General features: G+C 34.6%; 3 protein-coding genes and 1 pseudogene across 3 annotated transcripts; all 4 read left to right on the plus strand.

Annotated features, from left to right (window-relative positions):
* Positions 1 to 322: 322 nt before the first annotated feature.
* On the plus strand, positions 323 to 4009 carry LOC102580482 (putative D-cysteine desulfhydrase 1, mitochondrial; annotated as a pseudogene).
* A 4069-nt stretch (positions 4010 to 8078) lies between these two features.
* Positions 8079 to 8913, plus strand: LOC107058336 (double-stranded RNA-binding protein 4-like). The gene is made up of 4 exons (XM_015303912.1): positions 8079 to 8234; positions 8330 to 8540; positions 8669 to 8728; positions 8822 to 8913. Exons 1-4 carry the CDS (start codon positions 8079 to 8081, stop codon positions 8911 to 8913), a joined length of 519 nt encoding a protein of 172 aa, XP_015159398.1.
* A 5133-nt stretch (positions 8914 to 14046) lies between these two features.
* Positions 14047 to 20501, plus strand: LOC102584253 (putative D-cysteine desulfhydrase 1, mitochondrial). Its single transcript, XM_015303917.1, has 10 exons — positions 14047 to 14236; positions 14347 to 14412; positions 15648 to 15842; positions 16144 to 16254; positions 16840 to 16931; positions 18092 to 18184; positions 19002 to 19059; positions 19139 to 19252; positions 19448 to 19545; positions 20182 to 20501. The coding sequence occupies exons 1-10, from the start codon at positions 14111 to 14113 to the stop codon at positions 20384 to 20386; spliced, it is 1158 nt and encodes a 385-aa protein (XP_015159403.1). The 5' UTR covers positions 14047 to 14110; the 3' UTR covers positions 20387 to 20501.
* A 1583-nt stretch (positions 20502 to 22084) lies between these two features.
* Positions 22085 to 25659, plus strand: LOC102581388 (glutamate decarboxylase). Its single transcript, XM_006364328.2, has 5 exons — positions 22085 to 22543; positions 23200 to 23400; positions 23793 to 24261; positions 24396 to 24448; positions 24939 to 25659. Exons 1-5 carry the CDS (start codon positions 22250 to 22252, stop codon positions 25428 to 25430), a joined length of 1509 nt encoding a protein of 502 aa, XP_006364390.1. The 5' UTR covers positions 22085 to 22249; the 3' UTR covers positions 25431 to 25659.
* Positions 25660 to 26471: the final 812 nt, after the last annotated feature.

Below are 26471 nucleotides of genomic sequence, written 5' to 3' on the forward strand. Positions count from 1 at the left end.
TATATTATACATATGTATTTGTATATTCTGGCGAATTATACATATACAAACGTGGCTAATTATACAAACTCGAAGTCACCCCACGTAATTAATGTATAATGTTAGTCGCGAGTGGTAATTATAGTAAACTATAACTATGATGAGTAATTAAGTAGTATAAATTTGCTTAACCGCGTAATTTTCCCATTTAAGAATATAATTATGAAAATTATTTATTCCACATAGAAGGTAAAATTATTTTTGGTAATTGTAACCATAAAATAACCTCATTTAAACCCAAACCAGAGATAAAAGTATTACTACTACGTACTTACTCTAAAGATGTGGTGATAGCCACTGATAGGAGCAGTGGAAAGTTTATTTTGGCAAAAACTATAAGAAGAAGAAACAGTGTTGAGTTACCAAATCATCCATGGAGGATTCTGGTTCGCCCTTTCAGTTTCTGACGAAGAAGCCTTACGAACCTCCTTCATGGGCTTCCCATCATTACCCATTCCCTCTCACACCTTTTCACTCGGACATGTAAGATAACAGAATGTGGTTGGTCACTTTGTATGATTTCACTGCGTATGTTGTTGTTGTAAGTGTACATGAGGATTAATATATCATTCTGTTTTGGAATTGTTGTTAGTTTCCGACTCCAATTCACAAGTGGAACCTGCCTAATTTGCCGAAGAAAACCGAGGTTTGGGTAAAGGTAAATTCATTTTTTCAGTTATTCTTCTCCAACGTAGTGTATGCCATTTGGAAATAAGGATGGTCTAAGAAGCGCCAAATATCCACTATGCACAAACAAAAAAAAGTTTTGTGCTATTGTTTCTCTTATCTGATCTGTTGTTTCTATGTCAATGTTGTTATTCCTGTATTAAGATCAGAGGCGAAGCGAGGATTAAGAGTTTGAGGGTTCTAATTTTCGTTAATAACCGTCAATTAATTTTGTTAGGGGTTCACAAATTAATAGACATATATATTTAATTAATTTTCAAGTACAAATACCTTGTCTACGGAAAAGCTACTGAGTTTGTCCGAACCCATTAACCCCCACCTAGCTCCGCCTCTGATTAAGTTATTAGAAGCAATAAAAAATGAAAAGAAACAGAACAAAAGTATTTGACCACAAAATCCATTGTGTCCTTGCGGAATTTAATCCCTTAAATGTACCTGAGGTTGTGGATTACTTACTAATTCCTCCCAATATAAAATGGATAAATATTAAAGAAGTAGCGCTACCACAAACTTGGATAATCTCAACAAAGCAAAAATTAGCAACGAGAAATACAGAAGAAATAACTTTTCATTTTTCTTCTGCTTGTTTCCCACATTTCTCAATTTCTCAATTTCTCATTCACACCTTGCTTAAAATAAATGCGACAAATGCCACTCTAACTCAAACAAACTTTGAATTTGCAGCGGGATGATCTGTCAGGAATGCAATGGAGTGGAAACGACGTGAGAAAGTTGGAGTTTTTATTGGCAGATGCTGTGGCACAGGGAGCTGACTGCATAGTGACTATAGGTGTCTTACAAAGTAATCACTGTCGTGCTACTGCTGTCGCTGCTAAGTATTTAAACCTTGACTGTTATCTCATTTTACTTACTAAAGATGTACGTATTCCCTAATTCTGCTGTTCTATTTTTGTCTTCCTGTTTATGCAAATGAAGTAACTTATATAAATGTCTCAGTTACCTGTGGATAAAGATCCTGGATTTACAGGGAATCTCATTGTTGACTGTTTAGTTGGAGCACACATTGATCTTGTTTCAAAAGAAGAATATGCAAATGTTGGCAGTGAGGTCGATCTATATACATTTTCTTCCTCATATATACTTATGCCTCTGATCAATCCGCTTCTGTTTCTAATTTCATAATGTGTTTTATGCCTCAGGTTCTTACCAAATTATTGAAAGAAAAGCTGTTAAATGAAGGGAGAAAGCCGTACGTCATCCCTGAAGGTGGATCCAATTCTCTAGGAACCTGGTGAGCAGAGTCGGACCAATATGAACATATGAGGGTGCATGTGCACCTGATAATTAACTTTGGGAAAAAATTATGTATATATTGTTTGAGATATGATATATATTTCATTAGGCACTATAAGAACACTAAAACTAATTGGTACATTGGTTTAAACCCTGGGACTGGGTTGAATCCTATGCACTGCTATTGTTTGTGGTGCACCCATTATCTTCAAATCCTGGGTTCGCCTCTGCTGGTGAGGCTCATTTTGTTCTGCCTCTGCTTATAAAGCCTAAACCTACTTCCTTTCATCTTCCTTATTTTCAGAGTGTTGCTTCCACCTTGACATGTTTATTGGGTGCTTTTAGGACAAAAAGTTAACCTTCATTTTCAGAAAGTTCTTAATGAAGGTTTCACTATTCTGATTTTGTCAGGGGCTATATTGAGGCAATCAGGGAAGTTGAGCAACACGCGAGCAGTCAATTCAAATTCGATGATATTGTTGTGGCTTGTAGCAGGTTTTGCACCTCTTCTGCATAATTTTAATGATTTCTCTGCTATACATGTGATTGTTGCATTTGAAATTGGAATTGATCACTAATTAACCACAAGATTTGCTAAAGATATGGTTGAAAAGTTTGTGTTCACATGTGTTTTGAGTATATGTATCCATGGTTTTCAGTGGGGGTACGGTAGCTGGTTTATCAGTTGCATCGAGGCTCAGTGGCTTGAAAGCAAAAGTAATGTTTAATCTGAAATTGCTCTCACGACACTAAATAATATTAATACGTAGCTGGTTTTGATTTGTAGGTTCATGCGTTTAGTGTTTGTGACCATCCAGATTATTTTTATGAACATATTCAAGGTCTACATGATGGAATTAATGCAGGGGTTAGCTCCCGTGATATTGTTAACATCGAAAATGTAAGACTTCATTATTTTCTTCAAGCATATATACATGTTTTACGTATGTAATATTTGTCTAGTTCTCTTCCGAATCTCTTAATTGGCATCAGTTGTTGTCCTTGCATTTTTGTATTTTAACAGGCGAGAGGTCTCGGGTATGCTATGAACACCATTGATGAGCTTACATTTGTGAAGCAAGTTGCTGAAACCACAGGTGTTATTCTTGACCCTGTTTACAGGTATATGCCCACTTTTGCCTTCTTCTCAGTCTTTATTAGTATATCATATGGCATGTCCACATCATTTGCCTTTACTCTGTAAAACGTATATAATCTAGACAAATAGTATGAGAGGTTGGGGTTGGTAGTGATAGTGCCTACCATGTATCTGAGGGTAAGGAAGACTCAATCAATCTGGAATGTCACTTGTGAAATTGGTGTAGACATTGAAATTTTGTGGGACTCTACAAGATATGTTTAATTTGAGTTGAGATTCTACGTGTTCAATTCCAATAATTAGGATTCTTGGAGGTTATTCAATCCTAAACCCTAATTCCGCAAATTCATAGAATATTCATAAAGAGATCAAATCTAGATCATAGAAGTTCGGGAAATACGCCACTAATGGCCCTCGAATCATGAAGAGATCTTATGAGAGAAGAATCAAGAGAGGAACAGAATTGTATCTACATATTTATCAATAAAATTATGTTTCTCGAGTATTCCAAGGATAGTTTAATGATACATTATTGATTTTGACAGTGGTAAAGCAGCTTATGGAATGATGAAAGACATGAGGGAGAATCCAAGGAAATGGGAGGGAAGAAAGGTTCTCTTCATACACTCAGGTGGGCTACTGGGTGTGTGTGATAAAGCTGAGAAAATCGCCTCATTCCTGGCCAAATGGCGTAAAATGGAAATCCATGAATCTGTCCCTAGACAACAAGGCATAGGCAAAATGGTCTGAAATTGCCAATAAAAGGTGATAACAATTGTGTACGGGAATTGAAAATTCGAATTCCAGCATTTCTAGATTTAATTGAATAAAGGAGGTGCTTTATGCCACTTCTAAAACTAGTAAGAATTTGTGACTCCATCTTGGTCTGTGGTTTCTTTTTTATCTATCTAAAGATGTTATTTGGATCAACATATGCGCACCCTAACTATTACACCATGCATCTATTTTTTCCTACTAACATATGTATGTATTGCAAACTCGGTTATATTTTTTGCTTTACTGAAATTTAAACCTTGATTTCCCTGGGTTATTACCACTTCATTCGACATTATAAATGTTGAGTTGATTTTTCAGATAATCCATCAATAATTATAATTTTGTTAAGTCAATCTGATTAAACTATGTTATCTAGATATTAGAGGAATTTAGAAAATAAAGCCAAAGGACTAATGAAAATGATGGTCCAGTGGCGTCTCTAGAACCACCACTCGGGGTTAAGCATCTACTCGAAGGAATTTGTATTCACTTTTAATTACTACTTACCACTTTGGAATGGCAACATCACAATCCAATCAAATGTGATCTCTCAATTCTTGAGCTAATTCTGCAAATTGTTTACGTGTGGTAAGAGTGAATTAATTTAATTGAGTTTTCAACTATAGCAAAATTCTCTATTAAAATCATTTATGATTATTTTGTATCAACAACGCCACACAAATTAGACTAATTTGACAACTAAATTTTATCAATAAAATAAAATAACTGTTCAACTAAATTATTATTCACCTCCCAGCTATCTATTGATCCCACATATCCACCCTTTCTTCTGTTTTTGAGGCTTCTTTCAGTTTCTTAATAAAAATGGGTGAGGGTATTCTGCCTAAATAAAATAGTAGACACATGCAAGAATAATTGCTCAAGTATGGTCATTTTGTGTTCGAATTCTAAATCGGCGAGGCGCTATTCGATGCTTCTGATTAATAGAACACAAAGAAGAGGAAATCGAATTATGTATGATGAGCTTGTGTCGAGTCACAAAAAGGGTTATGATGAGCTTGAGTCGAGTCACTAAAAAAGGTATGATGAGCTTGAGTTGATTATTTCCAAGATCGAATTCCAGCTTTTTCTTATGTAGTGTATTATTATTTTGCCTTTTTTCTACCCTTTCTATTCGAGGAGTCAAAACAAAGAGTATAAAATATCTTTTGATAAATTAATAATAAGAAACACTACTCAAATAAAAATTTTATTTTTTTATTTGATTTGATTTGATTTAATCTTCTCTCTGATTAGGGCTATTACAAGTGCATGTATGTCTCTCCCTTTATTTTTGCAATTGGAATTATTTTATTAATGTGAACTTAACATTAAGTTATTCTTTTATATTTTTAAAAATGGGCTAAATTTTAATAGTTGACGGACAAGACACATATCAAATAGTATATTTTGGATTCCATAATGGGCCTGTGTTATTTCATAGATAGGCGAGGGCTGACAATAATATAGGCCTGTTGAAGACTAATAAGCCTATAACGAGGATCAGACTCACTAGGTTAACACTTATACACATATAAATACAATCTAGGTTTTGTCTCTTGACTTAACACAAGACATTTTTTATAAGATATCTGCCGAAGCGCCGCTACAAGCAAAGGAGTGAAAAACTAAACCTACTTCGTCACGAGTTAAACATTGTTCTGGAGAATAAAGGTGCACATTTTTTTTTGTGTATTTCGTTACATCGCATGCATTTTTTATCTATCTGTTTATTAAGGTTGTGTTTTCAATTAATTTAATACTTCATATAAATTTTCTACAAATTTGGTAGTTTTTGTTTTGATAAATATATCCTCTTTTAATAAAGTAAGTAAAAAAATAGAAAAATTGAATGCAATTTAAAATATGTGATCTTGAATGCACACATTAGTCCAAATTTTTTGAGGAACATTAGAATAATTCAACAAAGCACGATCGGTTTCAACTATATGTTTATGTTTCTACTAAGCACAAATGTTTTGTTCTGGAGTATAAGGGCACGATAAACGTTGAACAATGTCATTTTCTCATAAGCAACTAGTTAACACTTGAATTTACCCCAGTCTGCTTGAAAGCATTTTATTGGGTGACCAAAGAACTTTTCCACAATTGTACGAAATTGATTAAAATGGATAGAACATCAGATTTAAATTTAAGAAAGTATATCCTAGTATATTTGCTAAAGTGATCAAAGATGACAACATATAACGATAGCCATCATTAAAATCTATTGGGGCAGGACCCCCAAATGACTGAAAAAATTAAATATAGAAGCCACATGGCCTTAAAACTAGACTCTCTAAAGGGGACTTTGTGACTCTTTGTTAACAACACATGTATAGCTCAATTTAGGAGATAAACTAAAAGACGACACAAACACACTTGACGGCAGGATAGGATTTCTGAGCTAGTTGTGCATGCCAAACACTAAGGGATGCAACATATGAAGCAGGAGTAGATATCATCAGTTTTCGACCCTTTATGAAGAATTGTCCTCGTTGCCAAATTCTTTACCAAAAAATAGTTAGGAAAAAATTCAATCAAAACTTGATTTGATGCACTAAAAGAACTAATAGATAGTAAATTTTGAGTGGCAGTAGGAACACGTAGAACATTATCTAGAGCAAATATTTTATTAGAAGTAGATAGTGAGCCTTGACCTATGTGAGAGATAGGCAGCTTGGAACCATCACCTAAGGCTACTTCCTCAGGACCTTGGTATTCCGAATGGATGGCGAAATTGTCAAGATTTAGCCATAAGATAACGTGTGGTGCCACTATCCATTAACCAATTTTGTGTAGGCTGAGTCGAGGTGCTAGCTAAATTTGAAGAGGGTCGGCTAGACACCGATGATTTTGGGTGATGGGCAAATATGTTAAATATGGCCCTTTTCTTCATAATTATGACAAACAATCCCAGACATATCAGAGTATGAAGACTGGACCCCAGATTAAGTTAATGAAGTAGAACTCTGAAAGTTATGGTGCTGAGAAGATTGTGTAAATCCTTAATTAGAAGAACGATCAAGTCCTCGTTATTAATAGGCAAATCTATTTGTAATTCCTTTTGCCTTTTGGACATAAGTCTCAATGTTCGCATTGTCATGACTCAGAGTATGCAATTGTGCCTTGAGGTCACAGATTTGTGATTTGGATCCGAATGTATAGGCTACAACTAGTTTGTTCCATGTTGCACGGGTTGTTTCATCACCAAGTAATTATGGTAGCACACTCTTGGATACTGAAACAGCAATCCAACTTAAAACAAGTTGATTTTGGCGTACCCAAGCTTTGTAGGCTGGATTCAACTGATTATCTACTATAAACTTATCAGGAACAGGTTCACTACCATTAATATGGTAACTAAGACCACACCACAAATTATTGGAAGAAATTGTGTCTTTCATAGCAAGAAGTTTGACGACGTGAGCTTCAAGGTCAATTGATGAGCAAGGTTAGGTGTAGGGGAATAAGTTGTCACTGGTGGTTTAAGCATCAACTTGAGTGTTTGACATGCTTGGGGGAATAAAGTATCTCATTGCTGGTTCAAGTGGTCATTTTTTTTTTACTCTAAAGAAGAAAAACGAAAAAAATCCTAATTGGAAGGTTGCTCAAACCACTAGGGCTCCGATACTTGAAAGAAACTTTTCTTCTCTATTTCTTATTGAAGATAAAAATAAACAAATACTTCTACAAGAGGTTTCTGAGGAGTCAAGTTTCCTAACTTTACTAGAGTACACAAAGAGAAATGATACATAGGTATATAATAGTTCTAGTTATATATCCTAATTAGAGTCAAAGTACATTTATTCTTTACAAAAATAAGTGTTTTTAGCCTCCTGACAACAATATCAAATAGGTTCTTAGTTCGAATTTGTCTCATCTTCACGTTTTTAATTTTGACTTGAATTGTTTATAATATGTTGTTGTTGTTATAGTAGTAGTATGGTATGTGCATGAGGTGGGGATATGGAATGGATGAAAATTAGGTGTAATGAGAGTCAACATAATAATGTATATACATAGAATTAAAATCTTATTTACTTAATTCATATTTTTGATATTATTTTTTATGCATTAAGTCCATTATTATAATATAATAATATAATTTTTTTTTCAGTTGCTACGATATACAAAAATCAACTACAAAGAGTACACACAAAAAGCTGGGAAAAGGCTCCCAATTTATCAATCTTTTAATGAAGGTTCTGAAAACTTCCCAATGCATAGAGCTAAAGTGTTGGTGGATGGTGTTGAATACACATCTAAGTTGACACATTCAACTAAAAAGCAAGCTGAGCAGGAAGTTGCAAAAATTGCTTATGAATCAATTATTCATCAAGAAACTGAAGTTGAAACTTTTTCGTTTCTATACGAGGTATTATCCTACATTTTCTGCTCCAATCTGAATAGTGCGCTAAAGATTTATTTTGCTTAAAATGTTACTATTTCTTTGTGTGTTTTTTTTTAAAGGACCCTACGTTGTGCAAATCTATTCCAAATGAATTTGCCCTCAAGAAGAAAATGAAGCCTACATATAATATGAGAAGTCAGTCAAGAGGGCAAAATCTAGTTTTTATTTGCCACCTTGCTTTTGGTGGTAAAACTTATAAAGGTGAAGAAGCTGGAAATAAGAAATTGGCAGAGCATTTAGCTGCTCGAACCGCAATCAAATCGCTATTAGGTATATGTTTATTGATTGTTTTATTTTATGTCAATGCTTATATGAATATATATATATATATATATATATATATTATGTGGAAAAGAAGGTTTGTCTAATCCTTTAAAATCTTAAAGAAATGAATGCAGATATTCTTTCACCAATAATCAAGTCCAAAGTTATTGATGATCATTCGCCTAAATGCTCAGGTTAGAATTGAGATAATTGCGATTATAATTGATTATTTTTCCAAAATTATATATACATGTTGAATCACATCTCATGTGTATTGTTTTGAATAGGTAATTTAGAAGGTGAAAGTTCAAGTGGACAGAAGCATAACGCCAACACCAACAACAACGGAAGGAACAAAAAGAGAAGATTTGGCAACTGATACTTGGGATTTAAATGTTTGTCTAAATATCTTGATAGAAACATACATGATACTTTTTAAGTTTAGTGGGATCGTGCATTCACTTTGCAAGATTTGACTCAACTTTATTTTAATTGGATGTTATAGTATTTTGAAAGGGGCCTTGTCGGCCACCGCTTGCTGACGACGGAACGCATCGTCAATTAAAAGGTCCTTCGCCTTGGACTTAGTTGGAAAGGTAGGTGTTCGGCATGTCCCTTGCTTGCGAACTTCTTTAGTAGGGCGGAGGTGCCATTCCTCACGTTTACCGCTGTCCCCAGACTTCACTCTTTCAGCACTTGTATACTTTCTAAAGAGTCAGGCATGCCCCTGTCCCTGTCTCCAAGTGTGTGATCCACCGATTCACTGAGTGACTTTTTCTTACCGCTGCGCTGGAGTCCCTATCTCTTAAAGGGTTGGTGTGGCAGACTTCCCCCTTGTTTGCCGATTGAAGAAAGCCTATATTGTTCTTCTTTGTGTTTGGATTTGTTACAGTCGAGCCAAGTGGTTTTCGTAAACAACCTCTTCATCTTCACGAGATAGCGATAATGTTTGTTTGAACTCTACTCATTCCAAGCCTCACTTAGTGAAATTTTATTAGGTATGTTGTTGTCGTCGTCATCGTCTTTGCATGTTAAACACTCTTCGTAGTTATAAAATGGAAAAATTATTTTGTAAGCACGACGCTGCACAGAGCTCTCCTTTAACTAAGAGTGTTATTATCTTATTTATTTTGATATTCCTCTTTAGTTAATTATTTAAGGATAATAATTTAGTTTCACAATTATTAGAAATAATTAGTTTTAGTTTTTTGTGATATTTGACGAAATACATTTAACCTTTCTTTTAGGTACAAAAAAAATTGTATTTGAACTAGGTGTATATTTTTTATAATATTGTCACTATTTGACATGGCTGTCATGAGGTTAAATTACATATTCAAAACAACATGCATGAGATGTGACTCAACAAGTATATGAATTTTTTTTAAAATAATCAATTATAATCGCGATTATCTCAATTCTCACCTGAGCATTTAGGCAAATGATCATCAGAGTTAACTTTGGACATGATTATTGGTGAAAGAGTATATGCATTTATTTCTTTGAGATTTTTAACGTATTAGACTAACGTTGTTTTGCATATAATATATATTCATTAAGCATTGAGGTAAAATAAAACAATAAATAAACATATCCGATAGCGATTCGATCACGGTTCGAGCAGCTAAATGTTCAACCATTTTCTTATTCCCAACTTCTTCGCCTATATATGTTTTACCACTAAAAGCAAGGTGGCAAATAAAAACTGGACTTTGACCTTTTGCATGACATCTAATATTATATTTATGTTTCATTTTCTTCTTGATGGCAAATTTATTTAGAATAGATTTGCACAACGTAGGGTCCTTTAAAAAAACACACAAAAAAGTAAAATTTTGAGCAAAAATGATTCTTTAGCGCACTATTCAGAAAGGTGCAGCAAGTGTAGAGTGAGTACCTCATAAAGAAACTGAAAAATTTCAACTTCAGTTTCTTGATGAATAATGGATTCACAAGCAACTTTTGCAGCTTTCAGATCAACTTGCTTTATTGTTGAATGTGTCAACTTAAGATTTGTATTCAACATTATCCACCAACACTTCAGCTCTATGCTTTGAGAAGTTTTTAGAACCCCCATTAAAAGATTTATAAATTGGGTGTCTTTTCCCAGTTTTTTGTGTGTACTCTTATAGTTGATTTTTTTATATCGTAACAACTGAAAATAAATTGATTATACTATAATAATGGACACAATACACAAAAAGAAAAATTTAAAACATGAATTAAGCAATCAAATAAAGATATTAATTATATATATATGTTGACTCCCATTACACCTAATTTACATTGCCCCATTCCACATTTCCACCCATGCACATAACATACTACTACTGTAACAACACATAGTATAAATAAATCAAGATTAAAAAGTGAAGACGAGACAAATTTCAACTAAGAGCCTATTTGAAAGTTCAAGTGGACAAAAGCGTAATGCCAACACCAACACCAACAACGAAGGAAGGAACAAAAAAAGAAAATTTGGCAACTGATACTTGAAATTTAAACGTCTGTCTTAATATACATGATACTTGTCAAGTTTGGGAGGATCATGAACTCACTTTGCAAGATTTGACTCAACTTTGTTTGAATTGGATGTAATAGTATTTTTTATATACTGCTAATAACTTTTCTATATTGTTCTCTTCTTTTGTGTTTGGATTTGCTACACTCGAGCCGAATGTTTTTCGAAAACAACTTCTCTATCTTCACGACATAGTGATAAGGTCTGTTTACCCTACTCTACCCATAAGTGGGATTTCACTAGGTATGTTGTTTACTTGTTGTCGTTGTTGTCATCATATTTGCATGTTCAACACTCTTCTTAGTTATAAAATGGAAAAAAAAAATTATAAGCACGGTGCTCCTCCTTTAACCAAGAGTGTTATTCTAATCTTATTTATTTTATATTCCTCTTTAATTAATTATTTAAGGATAATAATTTTAGTTTCGCAATTATTAGTAATAATTTATTTTATTTTTTGTGATATTTAAAGAAATACATTTAACCTTCCCTTTAGGTAGAAAAAAATATATTGTGTTTGAACTATGCATGCATTTGGTGTATTTTTTGGATATCAAATGTACAAATACTACTGCGAAATGGGGAAAAAATGCAAAAGGCAAACTAATTCCATTTTAGAACTTGCCATTACAATAAAGCACATTTTTTTTGGAATTTCAAATACACTAGCACTGTCTACTCTTCGGATGAGCACTTTGTGGTAACACAATTACTGTTAACAACTTGCAAACTACAAATAAGATACAAAGTGCAAGCCCTCCTAGGTCTCCCACATGGAAAACCCACTTCTCAACCACTCAATCTGCCTTTCGCACATTTATTCATTGAATTTTTTTTGTACACAATCAATATAAAGATGTTTTATACTATCTGATCATTCAAATGATATTTGTAGATAAAAAGTAGTGTTATTGTACAAAATGATTCTCCTTCACAGTTGTCATGCAAAGTTAACAACATCAAAATTCAAGCTCATTCTCAGAATCAAGCACGACGAAGCAGAGGCGGGGAAAGTAATACCTGAAGATTGCTATCACGCCACCAATCAAAGATCTTCCTGAAGAATTCACGGAATTGACCGAATGCGAAGAGCGATTCCATAGCTGAAGTAGGTTGTCAAGTATGGAATGGTGATCATTTTCGGACCGTGTAGATCGGATCTGAATAAGCAGAATTCGAGATCTCTGATCAGAGAAGAGAGAGGAAGAGAGTGGAGAGAGAGAGAGAGGAGAAGGGACGAGGATGGGACTGGAACAAGGGAGGGAGACGATTAGGTTTTGACAAAATCCAATCCCCCTCTAATTTTTTATTATTATTCAAAAACGAGGGAATGTTTGACTCGTGCTTTTCCGGAAATTTATAGACTGTTTTTTAAGTACTGGTACGTTTTGCTCTGATGATTGTACCTTCATTTTTATTGGTCTAAGCAATGGAAAGAGGGAAATTGTAGTCGATTGACAAATACTATTTCATATGTCTCAAATTTCGGTAGGATTTTTCGAACCGAATTCAAATTTAATTAAATCGGTGCAAATTCAAATTTTATCAATTTAAATATAGATATCAAATATCGAACGAAAAATAAAAAATAAAAATTCAAAGCCCATCAGTTCTGAATGTTTTGTTTCAAATTTGGGTTGTATGCATATATGACATAGAAATATTTTTCTGAGGATATACACTGCTAAAAAGATAAAATGATAACTACCATGAAACTAGGGGGTAAATGTATCCTACTATTTTCATGCAAATAATGAATAATGGGCTAACCCAAATATTTGAAATATCTTTTCGAAGTTATTTGCAGTTGCATTAGACATGAGTACTTTTTAACACACGTATGTGTTTTTGTGCATGTGTTTTAGGGTAAAAAGAGGAAACAGAATAAAAGAAAAACAAGTTAAAGGACATGATTGATTACACCTCACTGAGAAAATATCATAATAAATTGAGGACTACTGGGGTATCTAATTCATTTTCTCCTCTAGCTTTCGTCTCAGCTAATGTTCATCAAGTGCATTTTGCAGCTTGATTATCTGGAAAATTTGCGCTTTGTTGGGTCACTGCAAAGAGGTACACTTAGACGACAATCATTTATAAGATAGATGGTGAACCTTCCTCTAGAAATATACATATTAAAACAAGAAAAGGCTTCCTCTGGAAAAATATTTTATGGTATGTATAAAGTGCAGGTTGTTGTTTTATAGGGAGCCTGAGGATGAGGATTTTTGTGCTATTGTTTTTGTTATTTGTTTGGCTAATTGCACAAGGAGACTTTTGAGGTGCAGGTGGTTTGATGCTGCAAAGAGACTTTTTGATGATGTACTCGAGGGAATTCATATTCACTTTTAATTACTATTTTCCACTTTGGAGATGACAACATCACAATCAAAACAAATTTGATCTGTCCATTCTTGAGCTAATTTTGCAAATTGATTACGTGTGGGTAAGATTGAATAATTTAATTGCTCATTCAGCTTTAGTAAATTCTCTATAAAATTACTTGTGCTTATTTTGTAGTATCAATAAAGTTACTCAAATAAGATTTATTCATCTTCAAAGTTACTATAGCTAAAAAATACTCACTAAAGAGAGAATTACATAAACTTCCCCCAGACTTTGTAGCACTTCTTTTATGGTTATGCTTGCCTTTTTTTCATTTTTATTTTTGTATGACAATCTGTTGAACCTAATTATTATTAATATATAAAAAAATTGGGACAAAAATCATTTACACACCTCAACTTTACTGATTGTTAGCAAACATCAATTTAAGGAGAAACTGTAGAAATTTCTTTTAATTTGCTAGTTGACCTAGTCTTGTAAGTTGTTTAATTTAAGTTGAATCAGTTCACATATTTTCTGTTTTAACAGTGTTATGTTCCTTTTAGAAGTGTGTTACTATTTTCCTATTTTAGTGGAAGTATTTTGTTCAAGTATTTGACTATATATAGGATTCTGAACGGACGATGAGTCTTCTTTCTTTTATGTATAACAGGAGCAAGCACAACTCAATAAGGCGTTAAAGAAACAGTGTAGCTTTACCAAATCATCGATGGACGATTCCACTTCCCAGACTCACCAATCGCCCTTTCAGTTTCTCACGAAGAAGCCCTACGAGCCTCCTCCATGGGCTTCACATCTTAACCCCATTCCCTCTCACACATTTTCGCTTGGTCATGTGAGATTACAATCTTTCTCTATAATCTCTATTTGTGTTATTCTCTGTTTGTGTTAATCGAGGATTGATCATTCTGTTTTTTGTTTTTGAAATTTTGGGATTGTTGTTAGTTTCCAACTCCAATTCACAAGTGGAACCTGCCTAATTTGCCGAAGAACACCGAGGTTTGGTTAAAGGTAAATTATTTTTTTCATTTGGAAATAATGAACGTGCAAAACATTCACTATGAACAAAAAACTGGAGGAAGTACTATTAGCTTGATAAAATTCTATTTGAGCAATGAAATGATGTTATCTGAGTTTTTCGGATTTTTACGAAGCAAACATAAATGTGATCTGCTCCGATCATTTCAGGTCTTGAGAAATGTTATTCATATCAGTCATTTTGTGATTTTGGTTTATGCACGTCTGCTTGAAGGAATTACCTCATACTATAATTGTGTGAAGAAGTTTCTTCAATCTACTGCAGATTACGTGTGTATGATATATTTATGTTGAGTGCCCGAATTTCAATTTTTAGCTAAAAACAATTCTAAGAAAAAAGCAGTCAAGTCTTAGAAATGTTATCTACGTATTTGACAACAAAGATCTCATTCCAATGAAATTTTGCTGGAGCCATTACTCGAAACATGATTTATATGTAGTACATGAGCACCTAGTTTATGTGTTCATACAGATGCATAAAAACTTGGGTATTGGTATCTTTTTGATAATTAATTGGTTATCGGTATTATGACAGAAATATTTTTCTGAGGATATACACTAATAAAAAGATAAATATATTGTGATAACTACTATGAAACTAGGGAGTAAATTGATAATAAATGTATCCTACTATTTTCATGCAATTAATGAAGAATGGGATAACCTAAATATTTGAAATATAAGTTATTTGCAGTGGCATTAGACATGAGTACTTTTTAACATGTGTGTGTGTGTGTTTGGGTAAAAAGAGTAAAACTGAATAAAAGTAAAAAAAAGTTAAAGGACATGACTGAATACACCACAATGAGAAAATATCGGAATAAATTAAGGACTACTGGGGTATCTAATCCCATTCGCTCCCTTAGCTTTTGTCTCAACTGATGTCCATCAAGTGCATTTTGCAGCTTGATTATCTGGATAATTTGCGCTTTGTTGGGTCACTGCAAAGAGGTAAGCTTAGACGACAATCGTTTATATGATAGATGGTAAACCTTCCTCTAGAAAATATACATAATATATTGAAACAAGAAAAGGCTTCCTCTGGAAAATATTTCATGGTATGTGTAAAGTGCAAGTTCTTGTTTTATAGGTAGCCTGAGGATGAGGATTTCTTTTTGTGCCATTGTTTCTCTTATCTGTTTGGCTATTTTCATGTCAGTGTCACTATTCCAGATGCTTTTTAACACGAACTAACTTTGAATTTGCAGCGTGATGATATGTCAGGAATGCAATTGAGTGGAAACAAGGTCAGAAAGCTGGAGTTCTTGTTGGCAGATGCTGTGGCACAGAGCGCTGACTGCATAGTGACTATAGGTAGCATACAAAGTAATCACTGTCGTGCTACTGCTGTCGCTGCCAAATACTTAAACCTTGATTGTTATCTCATCTTGCGCACTTCAAAGGTATACCGTAATTGCTCTCTTGGTATTTTGTTTACCTTAAAGGACTTTCTTCTTTTTGTGTAAGGAGGAGGGTATAGAGGATGCGTTTTAGATTTTATAAGATCCTTATAGGTTTCTGTGTAGCAAGTTTTTATCTTATCTTTGAGCCAGCTGTAAATCTATTTTGATGGTAGCCAGCATCTCCTTAATGCTGAAGAATACAACATTACCTTTATCAAAAAATATATTCTGCTTGATTCATACATTTTCTGCAAGTCACATCTTCCTGTTTATGTGAATAACTTCTTTAGTTATGTCACAGTTACTTGTGGATAAAGATCCTGGATTAACAGGGAACCTCCTTGTTGACCGTTTGGTTGGAGCACACATTGATCTTGTTTCAAACGAAGAATATGCAAAAGTTGGCAGTGAGGTCTGTACTTTCTTCCTCGTAATTTCACATTCATCCTCTTGTGTTTCTAATGCTTTAAGTTTTAAGCTCTATTTCTTTCTTTCCGCTACTTGCAAAAGGAGACTTTTCAATTAAAGGTAGTTTGATGCTGCAAAGAGACTTTTTGAAGATGTTTGATTATATTATAGATCAGATTACAAAGCTGCGCACGCTGTTCAAATATAATATGTACTAGTTGAATCATCTTTTTATGGCATGCGTGTATATCTTACTTGAAATCAAGCGATAAACCGCCTACTCCCTCTGTCCCACTTTAGATGACTTACTTTCCTTTTTAGTCAGTCCCAAAAAGAATAACACGGTTCTATATTAAGTAACAATTTAACTTTAAATTACTCATTTTACCCTTAACGAAATGATTTATAGTCACACAAATATCTGAAGTAGTGTTGCCCTCCAATTTTGTGACGCGTTCCTGATTTTCCAAGTGGAACTAGTATCTGAACTTTGGCTAATTTTCAGTTGTACTGTCTGTCTATTTCTAGTAGTCTTAAGCTGATAGGCTTTATTATTATAGTACTGTTTATAATGTGTGTTATGCCACAGGCTCTTACCAAAATATTGAAAGAAAAGCTGTTAAATGAAGGGAGAAAGCCGTATGTCATCCCTGTTGGTGGATCCAATTCTCTAGGAACTTGGTGAGGCTCATTTTGTTATGCCACATCTTGTTCCCTCTGCTGATAAAGTCTAAACCTACTTCATTTCTTCTTGCTAATTTCCAGTGTTTCGCTTGCACCTTGATATGTGTATTGGACATTTGGACTATTGTGTGCTTGAAGCATCAAACATGTTGCCAAAAGTTCTTAATAATAACCTTCAGTTTCTGAGTTTAGAGTACCCTATACAGCCTCTGAACTCATTGCGTCTTGCCTTAATTTGAAATGAATATGTAGCCCATTCCCTATTCATTGTGAATTCTTCAGTAGCAAATATCTTTTCCATCTTGTGCGGTTGTGCCCCCAAAATTGAGCCATAGAGTGCAGTCTTATCTGGTTACTTCTGGTGCAAGCATTGAATTCACTTATTGCATTCGCTCTCATCTGCTGTTTTTTGTCTCGCATTGACACATTTGGATGGCTCTTTAGGTTTCTATTGAAACTGGCTGTTAATTTTAGAAATCCAGTGAGGCTTAACCCTGTGTTACAGGCTTAATCAACCATTTCATGTTCTTCTTACCAGCTGAAACCCTCTCTGTTCAGTTGGCCTCTTGATATTGAATAGTCAAATAACCTTATGGATTATGGCATTAGCATTCTTCAGCCTTTTCTTTTGATCGGTAGTTGATATTCCTTTACTACACAAATGTGATAGCACTAGGGTAGCCAAGGATGACTCATTTTCTTGTTTGACAGAGCTATCAGCTGTTCAGAAGCTAGTAGCCCGGTTAAAATACATGCCAAGGGTTGAACCTTCTATATGCTGATGTTTATGCCATCACTAACAGACTTATAATACATGATTAAAGAAAAAGATCCAATGTGTCATCAGCATTATTAGTTGAATGACCAAGGGTTCAACCCTTTATTTTGTTAGGAAGTTCCTCGAAGGCCTATACTTTATTAAAGCATGTCGAATGAATACTCTGATCTTGACCCAACTGCCGCCCCCTTAGCCGGGGTCTTGTACCGAGTTATGCTCTGACCCTCGGTTGCCATCCATAAGTAATGGTGAGTGATGCTATACATTCTGATTTACTGCACACAGCTGAGCAAATTTTTATTCTAGATATTTGCCCTACTAGCTTCAGGAAGGAATACAAATGCTGTCACCGTTTTGCTAAGTGTGACTATTTTCTCAGGGGCTATATTGAGGCAATCAGGGAATTGGAGCAACAACTTCAGCACTTGAGCATTGAACAGAAATTCGACGACATCGTTGTAGCTTGTGGCAGGTTTGCACCTCTTCTGCATAATTTTATAATAGTATGCTATACATGAGCTTGTTGCATTTCAAATTGTTCATGCTTGGAATTAAAAGCAAGATATGCTGAAAATATGGTTGAGAAGTTTGTCCCAAAATAAACAGGAATATACTATGAACACTTCTCTGAACCAGCTACGTAGAGGGATGAATCCTTCGGTATCCAGAATTAGTGATTTAGCTAAAGTGTTTTGTAAGCTTAAGATGTCCGTGTCATCACATTTAAAAGGGAATGTTTATTCCAATTTTCTTGGAGATGGAGGTCAGGCTTGGTTTCTTGTTTGCAGCATTAAAATCACCCAAGCTATGATTTTAATAATAATAATAAAAAGAAGGATCAAACTACGGTGGAGACAAAAATACTAGATGATTTCTTCTTATCTGCCTAAGCCTTTGAGGCAAGAGTTACTCGGTACCTTAGCTAGTGGGAGGTAGTAGATACCAGTGGAATATGCGAGGAGCCCAAAAACTGGCCCGGCCACCACCATCATTAAAAGAAGTCCTCAACAGATTCTCCATGCAAACCAGCTGTTTTGGTGCATTCTAATAGAACTGTTACTTATTAATACATTTTATTGATTGAACCTGAAGACGTTTTTTTTTGCATTCTAGATGCCTCAGTTGTGTATCTCTAGTAGAATTTCCGTTATTCTATGTTTACTCTTCTTCAGGAATGAGTAACTTCAACTTCGATTTTTTTTTGTGGCTGGAGTTATCTTATGGTGATAGTCATGATTTAATTATCTTTCAGTGTTTTAACCTCAGTGCTATGTCTCAATGGTTTCCAGTGGGGGTACGGTCGCTGGTTTGTCAATTGCATCCATGCTCAGTGGCTTGAAAGCAAAAGTAAACTGATTGTCTTATTTGAAATTGCTCCCATCTTCACAAAATATAAGTGTCACTAATAACTGGTTTTGATTTGTAGATTAATGCATTTTGTGTCTGTGACGATCCGGATTACTTTTATGAACATGTTCAAGGCCTACTTGACGGAATTACTGCAGGGGTTAGCTCCCGTGATATTGTTAGCATCGAAACTGTAAGGATTCATGGTTTTCTCTTTTTCTTTAAGCATAACTGTTTTACACTCATCCATTTCATTGTGTAACTTCTTGTTGTTCAATAACTATTGAGATACTAATTAATGATAAAAACAATGTTACATCAACTGTTGGTTATGGATGTAGTTCTGTATATCAACTATTCTTTTCTTTGCAATTTGGTATTTCAACAGGCAAAAGGCCTTGGGTATGCTATGAGCACCGCTGATGAGCTGAAATTTGTGAAGCAAGTTGCTGAAACCACAGGTGTTATTCTTGACCCTGTCTACAGGTATGGCCAATTGTGCCTTCTCATTTTTTTACGACATGGCATGTCAGCCTTCCACGAACTGCCCACAGAATTTGTCTGGACTATGTAAAACGTATTTGCATTAACATGTTCTCCAGTCTTAGAAACTGCCTATTCGTATAAGCTATGTTGTTTGGACTCTCCAAAAGTGTTGCCACACCCTTGTCGGATCCTCCAAAAACTAGAGTACTTTTGAGGATCTGACACACACCCGTCAGCATTTTTAAAGAGTCTGAGCAACATAACTTATGAATGCACCAAATCTTGAAGAGTTTGGAGAATAATATGTTCACTATAAAATCTGTAATAGTAGAATCCTGTGTTATTTGTATTTTAGATCTTACAAGGTTATTGATATTGATGTTGTAAACTTAGCTGTATGGAAGTCTGTTTTAAGACTGACTAGGTTCCAAGTGAAGTAAAGGTCTTCAGTCTTTTGATCTACAACTGTTTTTGAGTTTTTTCGACATCTAGACTAGAAAACTGAACCTTGCACTTGAACTTTTACCTAAAGCAAGCAAGAACAGTGAGACATGATTGATGTACAACTCAAACTACTCATTGATTTCTCGAGGATACTTTATTGACACATTCTTCTGATTGTCAATTCTCACACAGTGGTAAAGCAGCTTATGGAATGATGAAAGACATGGGCGAGAATCCAAGAAAGTGGGAGGGAAGAAAGATTCTCTTCATACACACAGGTGGGCTACTAGGTTTGTATGACAAAGCTGATGAAATAGGCTCATTAATGGGCAAATGGCGTAAAATGGATATCAATGAATCTATTCCTAGACAAGACGGCATCGGCAAAATGTTCTGAAATTGACGAAAAAGGTGATAGCAATTATGTTAGTCATTTATGAACGCGTACAAGATTAAAAATCAAATTCCAGCATTTCTAGATTCAGATGAATAAAAAAGGTGTTTTCTGCCCACTTCTAAGACTAGTTGAGTTATGGATGCATGGTTTCTTCTTGCCTTTAGTGACATCTTGGGTTGGGGATTGGGTGAGGTTTCTCCCTTGATTGATTATTTCATAGTATGCCTGTTACTGTCACTACTCACCAGCACATGTAGATAACTCTGCCTCACCAAAAATTAGGCCAATGGAATACAATCATCTATAAACTCTTTTTTTTTTCTGCTTTCCTGGAAGTTGAACTTTGTTTCCTTTCATTCACCGCATTAGGTGCTTCTCCCTTCGAAATATTTTTCTTGAATAATTGGATTGTAAATGGTAGCTGTGCAAGTAGAGGGGTCATGACTAGCAATGAGGCAGCTATACAGTTTTTGCCATCACATCAACTAAAAAATCTGGTTAAACTATGTTATCTAGATATTAGAGGAATCTAGTGTAGAAAATAAAGCCAAAGGACTATGGCCCAGTGGCGTCTCTAGAACCACCACTGGGGACAAAACATCTACTCGAAGGAATTCATATTCACTTTTAATTACTACTTTCCACTTTGGAGATGGCAACATCACAATCCAACCAAAGGTGATATCTTAATTCTTAAACTAATTCTGCAAATTGTTTACGTGTGGTAAGAGTGAATAATTTAATTGATTTTTCAACTATAGTAAATTCTCTATTAAAACCATTTATGCTTATTTTGTATCAACAAAGCCACTCAAATCAATTTAATTTGACAATTAAATTTGATCAATCAAATAAAAATTTAAATAACTGATCAACTAAATTATTATTCCCCTCCCCGCTATCTATCTATTGACCCCACATATCCTAAAAATAAATGAGTTAATAATAAAAATAAAAAAACAATTAAAATATCTCGAATCTTTTGAATTTTTATATCTCTCCTATTTAAATTTATTACCAAACTAATTTTTTTTTTTAAAAAATAATTAATGATATTCCGATAAGAAACTAACACATCACATAAATCAGATATAAAACACAAAAAACTTGAAAATAATTAGTATGTTTTTTATCAACAATAACAACATACCAGTAAAATTCTACGAGTGATGTCTTAGTAGAGTAAAATATACGCAAATTTTATCATTATCTCATGGAGATAGATAAATAATTTTTGAAAGATTTTTTGTTCAAGTGCAACAAATTCAAGTACAAATAAAATAAAGATGATGACAACAAAAAATAGTTCGATAATCAAAATATCAAAATGAGAACTATAACAATACTAATATAACTACAATGACAAATATCAACCACCCTAATTAAGACAATCCCACATTATTTTAGCAAACAAAAGAAAGTACTCCCTTCGACAACTTTTAATTATCATAATTTTCTTTTTTTATAGTCAAACAATAAGAACTTTGGCTAATATTTTACAGTATTTTTTTTCATCATATTTGATATGCAAAAAATTGCAATTTATAATATTTTTATATAATTTTTAAATACCTGAATTTTTTATTTAAAATATTAAATTAAATTAACTTTCAAAATATAGCAATGTAACAACCGGAGCAAGGAGTACAAGCATGGACAAATCCAACACGTCAGTTGTGGGTAGAGAATATTAAAAGCAACAGGTAGGGAAGCTTTCCATTTCCCAACCGCCACATCGCACTACGTGTCACTCCCACATTTATCCCTCTCCTCTGTCACTCTTATTTCTCCGATCAATCACCACTCTACTTTTCCCCAATTCCGAAACAAAAAGGTTGTAGAAATCAGTGAGGTTACAAAAAAATGGTGTTAACAACGACTTCCATAAGAGAGTCAGAAGAGAGCTTGCACTGTACATTTGCATCAAGATATGTACAGGAACCTTTACCTAAGTTCAAAATCCCTAAAAAATCCATGCCGAAGGAAGCAGCTTTTCAGATTGTAAACGACGAACTTATGTTGGATGGTAACCCGAGGTTGAATCTAGCTTCCTTTGTTAGCACATGGATGGAGCCGGAGTGCGATAAGCTCATCATGGCATCCATTAATAAGAACTATGTCGACATGGATGAGTACCCTGTCACCACTGAACTTCAAGTCAGTACTTATTGCTTCCTCGCTCGCACTTTCTGTAATAATTATTATTAGTTGAGTGTCTTTTGTGTTGATTTTCTGAGATAAAAAACTATTAGTTGATTGTTCTTGGGAGTAAAATAAGAAATTTTAACTTAAATTGCAAATTCAGTAGAACGATATTCTATTGACGATATTTGATGAACATAGGAGCTTAGTTTAAGTTCAATGCACTGAGATAATGATTAGGTCATTTATTAATTAGGTAAATATAGATAAATCTCTGGATGAAGATTAATTGATAATCTGTAAAAGTTGAAACTAACTTGGTAGATCTATAAACTAGACAGTGCATATAACTCGAATCTTTTTGTTAATGTTACTAGAAAAATATTGAGGTAAAAAGTTAGTTTGTTGCTACTTCAAAGTGTAGGTATAGTTTGATGATTTTGGATTGAAGTTGTTGGAACGTAAACAGCCTCTCTACTTGACCCGAGGGTCCATTGGAAACAGACCTGTGGAATTATACTGGGTATGTAGTTGTTGTTGAATGGAATTAAAGTTTTGCGAGTTGCAAAATTGAAATAGTATGATATTAATATGAAGAGAGGAGATAATAATATTTATGCTTTTGGGTAGATACTGTTGATATTCAGAGTGATTTGATTTTGTGTTTGCAGAATAGGTGCGTTAACATGTTAGCACATCTTTTCCATGCGCCAGTTGGTGATGATGAGACTGCAGTAGGAGTTGGTACAGTGGGTTCATCAGAGGCAATCATGCTTGCTGGTCTTGCTTTCAAACGCAAATGGCAAGCGAAAAGAAAAGCAGAAGGCAAACCTTTTGATAAGCCTAATATAGTCACTGGAGCTAATGTGCAGGTGAATCAGACTTCCAGTCAACTTTGCAGCGTCTTTCTTGTACTGTGGACATGAGTTTGAATGCCTATTTCTTCTGTTTATTGGATTAATATATCAAATTTTGACTTGTAATCCTAGTCTTGAAACATATGATGAAATTCTACTTGGTGATATTGTTGACAATTTGCAATCTGTTACTTCCTAGTGGCTAAATCTGATCAGATGGAAATAGATCTCTTTTAAACAAATATTCTGTCAATTGTCAACACTAGTCCCTTAATCACCCTTTTGGAGCAAGCTTACTAGAACCTTGTTAGTCTTGTATAATTGTCTTGATTACTAAAGTTTGGTTTCTCTGCTCTCTGTTGTTTTCGGTTCTGCTGAAACTTTTCTGTCTGAATTATGGGGTATAGGTCTGCTGGGAAAAATTTGCAAGGTACTTTGAGGTTGAATTGAAGGAGGTGAAACTAAAAGAAGGATACTATGTAATGGACCCTGCCAAAGCAGTAGAGATGGTGGATGAGAATACAATATGTGTTGCCGCAATCCTTGGTTCTACTCTGACTGGGGAATTTGAGGATGTGAAGCTCCTAAACGAGCTCCTTACGAAAAAGAACAAGGAAACTGGATGGGATACACCGATCCATGTCGATGCTGCGAGTGGAGGATTTATTGCTCCTTTCCTGTGGCCAGATCTCGAATGGGATTTCCGTTTGCCTCTAGTGAAAAGTATAAATGTCAGTGGTCACAAGTATGGCCTTGTATATGCTGGTGTCGGTTGGGTGATATGGCGGAGCAAGGAAGACTTGCCCGATGAACTCGTCTTTCATATAAATTACCTTGGCTCTGATCAGCCTACTTTTACCCTCAACTTCTCTAAAGGTAATATCAAGTGCACTTTTTAATTTTCATGCAGTGAGAGAAAATAAGCTATGATTTGTCATTCAGAAGCAATTTTTAATTCCTATTTGAGATCTCGTGTGGATGTTAGCTTTAATGCTGTCTCCCAATTTCAGGTTCCTATCAAATAATTGCGCAGTATTATCAGTTAATAAGGCTTGGCTTTGAGGTAATTACCGAAATCACATTAAACACGACTCTGTGTTTCTTCAAGTCTGAACAACAATTGCCTGGATTATATTATTTAATATAAGTCGACAGCTGCCTCTTGCAGATAGATTGCGTACAATAGACCCTTGTGGTCCGGCCTTGCGGGAGCTTTAGTAAACTGGGCTGTCCCTTATTTCTACACTGCCCTTTTTTCTATTATATTAGTTGTTAATATAAGTCGAAAGCTGAGTCTCTTAAGGGGTATTTTTAGATCTTATATTGTGCTTGCTTTGATTATGCAGAACACCTTTGAATTTAGAACACATTTTACTCATAAAGAGTCATGGAGTAAAACAGTGGAATATTTAGATGATGTTTGTCAACAGCTATGTTCCTTCTGAATTCTGAGGTGGTTGATAATTCATTTTGTGCAACAAAGTAAACCTGCCATTAATCGTATTGCTTAAGCACGATACAAATGATTTACACTTTTGCTTCTGGTCTGCAAGGGTTATAAGGACGTCATGGAGAATTGCTTAGCAAATACAAAAGTACTAACAGAGGGAATCACAAAAATGGGGCGGTTCGATATTGTCTCTAAGGATGTGGGTGTTCCTGTTGTAGCATTTTCTCTCAGGGACAGTAGCAAATATACAGTATTTGAAGTGTCCGAGCATCTCAGAAGATTTGGATGGATTGTCCCAGCATACACAATGCCACCGGATGCTGAACACATTGCTGTTCTGCGGGTTGTCATTAGAGAGGATTTCAGCCACAGCCTAGCTGAGAGACTTGTTTCCGACATTGAGAAAATTCTGACAGAGTTGGACACACAGCCTTCTCGTTTGCCCACCAAAGCTGTTCGCGTCACTGCAGAGGAAGTGCGTAATGACAAGGGTGATGGGCTTCATCAGTTTCACATGGATACTGTAGAGACTCAGAAAGACATAATCAAGCATTGGAGGAAGATCGCAGGGAAGAAGACCAGCGGAGTCTGCTAGGTCTAGCCACACTTGTTTTCTGGGCTCCGCTTCCATCGTCATCCTGTAGTATGTATTACGTGTGTTGTTTCCATCTAATGTAGTAGTTGGTACCGTAATCTGTAAATGCTTTCATGATCTTGGCTCTGTATATGTTAATAAGCACTGCATTTCAAGTTCCTGTAAGTATTTATGTATGAATCTATCCGTCTGCCATAATTGGTAGAATGCCCTCTCTGCGTCATCTTTGAATTTCACGTGCAATAATATTTGAAATCTACACCTATTATAAATGATGTTTTTTTCCTTGTGTTGAGTGGATGCGAAGTATTATAATTTTAGGTAGATATATAGAAAGGGAGAGTTGGAGAGGAATGTTGGAGCAGATATAAAGTTATTAAGTTATTTTCATGTGATCTGTAGGTATTGAATTCAAACACGTTTATGCGTGAACTTGTTATGGGCACAAAAGGATAATTCAAACACGTTTATGCGTGAACTTGTTCTTGGCACAAAAGGATATTCTACTTAACTGATTTTCCAGGAAAAGAGATTACTTCCATTTTGTTGAATGAAGGTGTTTTTTTGTGGTCTAGCTTGACTCAAAAGTTAATTCGGAGTTATTTGAATCATAAGCTACAAAATGTTGTTAGGTTATTATATTCAGGGATAAATTAAGAGTTATATTTGAACGGGTGAATGTTTTTCCACAATAAACTTAAACGTATTTAAATGGAGCAAGATATCCATAACCTCACTCCAAATATTATTATTCATTTGAGTTTTCAACTGTAGTTGATTGTGTTTTCAGGACAACTCTTATCTTTCCCTATTTTAAAAAATATATACTCTCTACCTTTTAATTTATTTGTTTTGATTTCCTTTTTAATTTTTTTAAAAATAAAAACTCTCTACGTTTTAATTTATTTGTTTTGATTTCCTTTTTAGTTCTTTTTATAAAGTATCTTTTTCTTCTTTTTGATACTATTTAATTTTAAATTCCAGCCACATAAAATTAAAAATACTTTCATACATTTGTTAGTTTAAGATTATAAGATTTAA

Source organism: Solanum tuberosum, unplaced genomic scaffold, assembly GCF_000226075.1.
Source record: "Solanum tuberosum cultivar DM 1-3 516 R44 unplaced genomic scaffold, SolTub_3.0 scf00489, whole genome shotgun sequence".
Classification (NCBI taxonomy): Eukaryota; Viridiplantae; Streptophyta; class Magnoliopsida; order Solanales; family Solanaceae; genus Solanum; species Solanum tuberosum.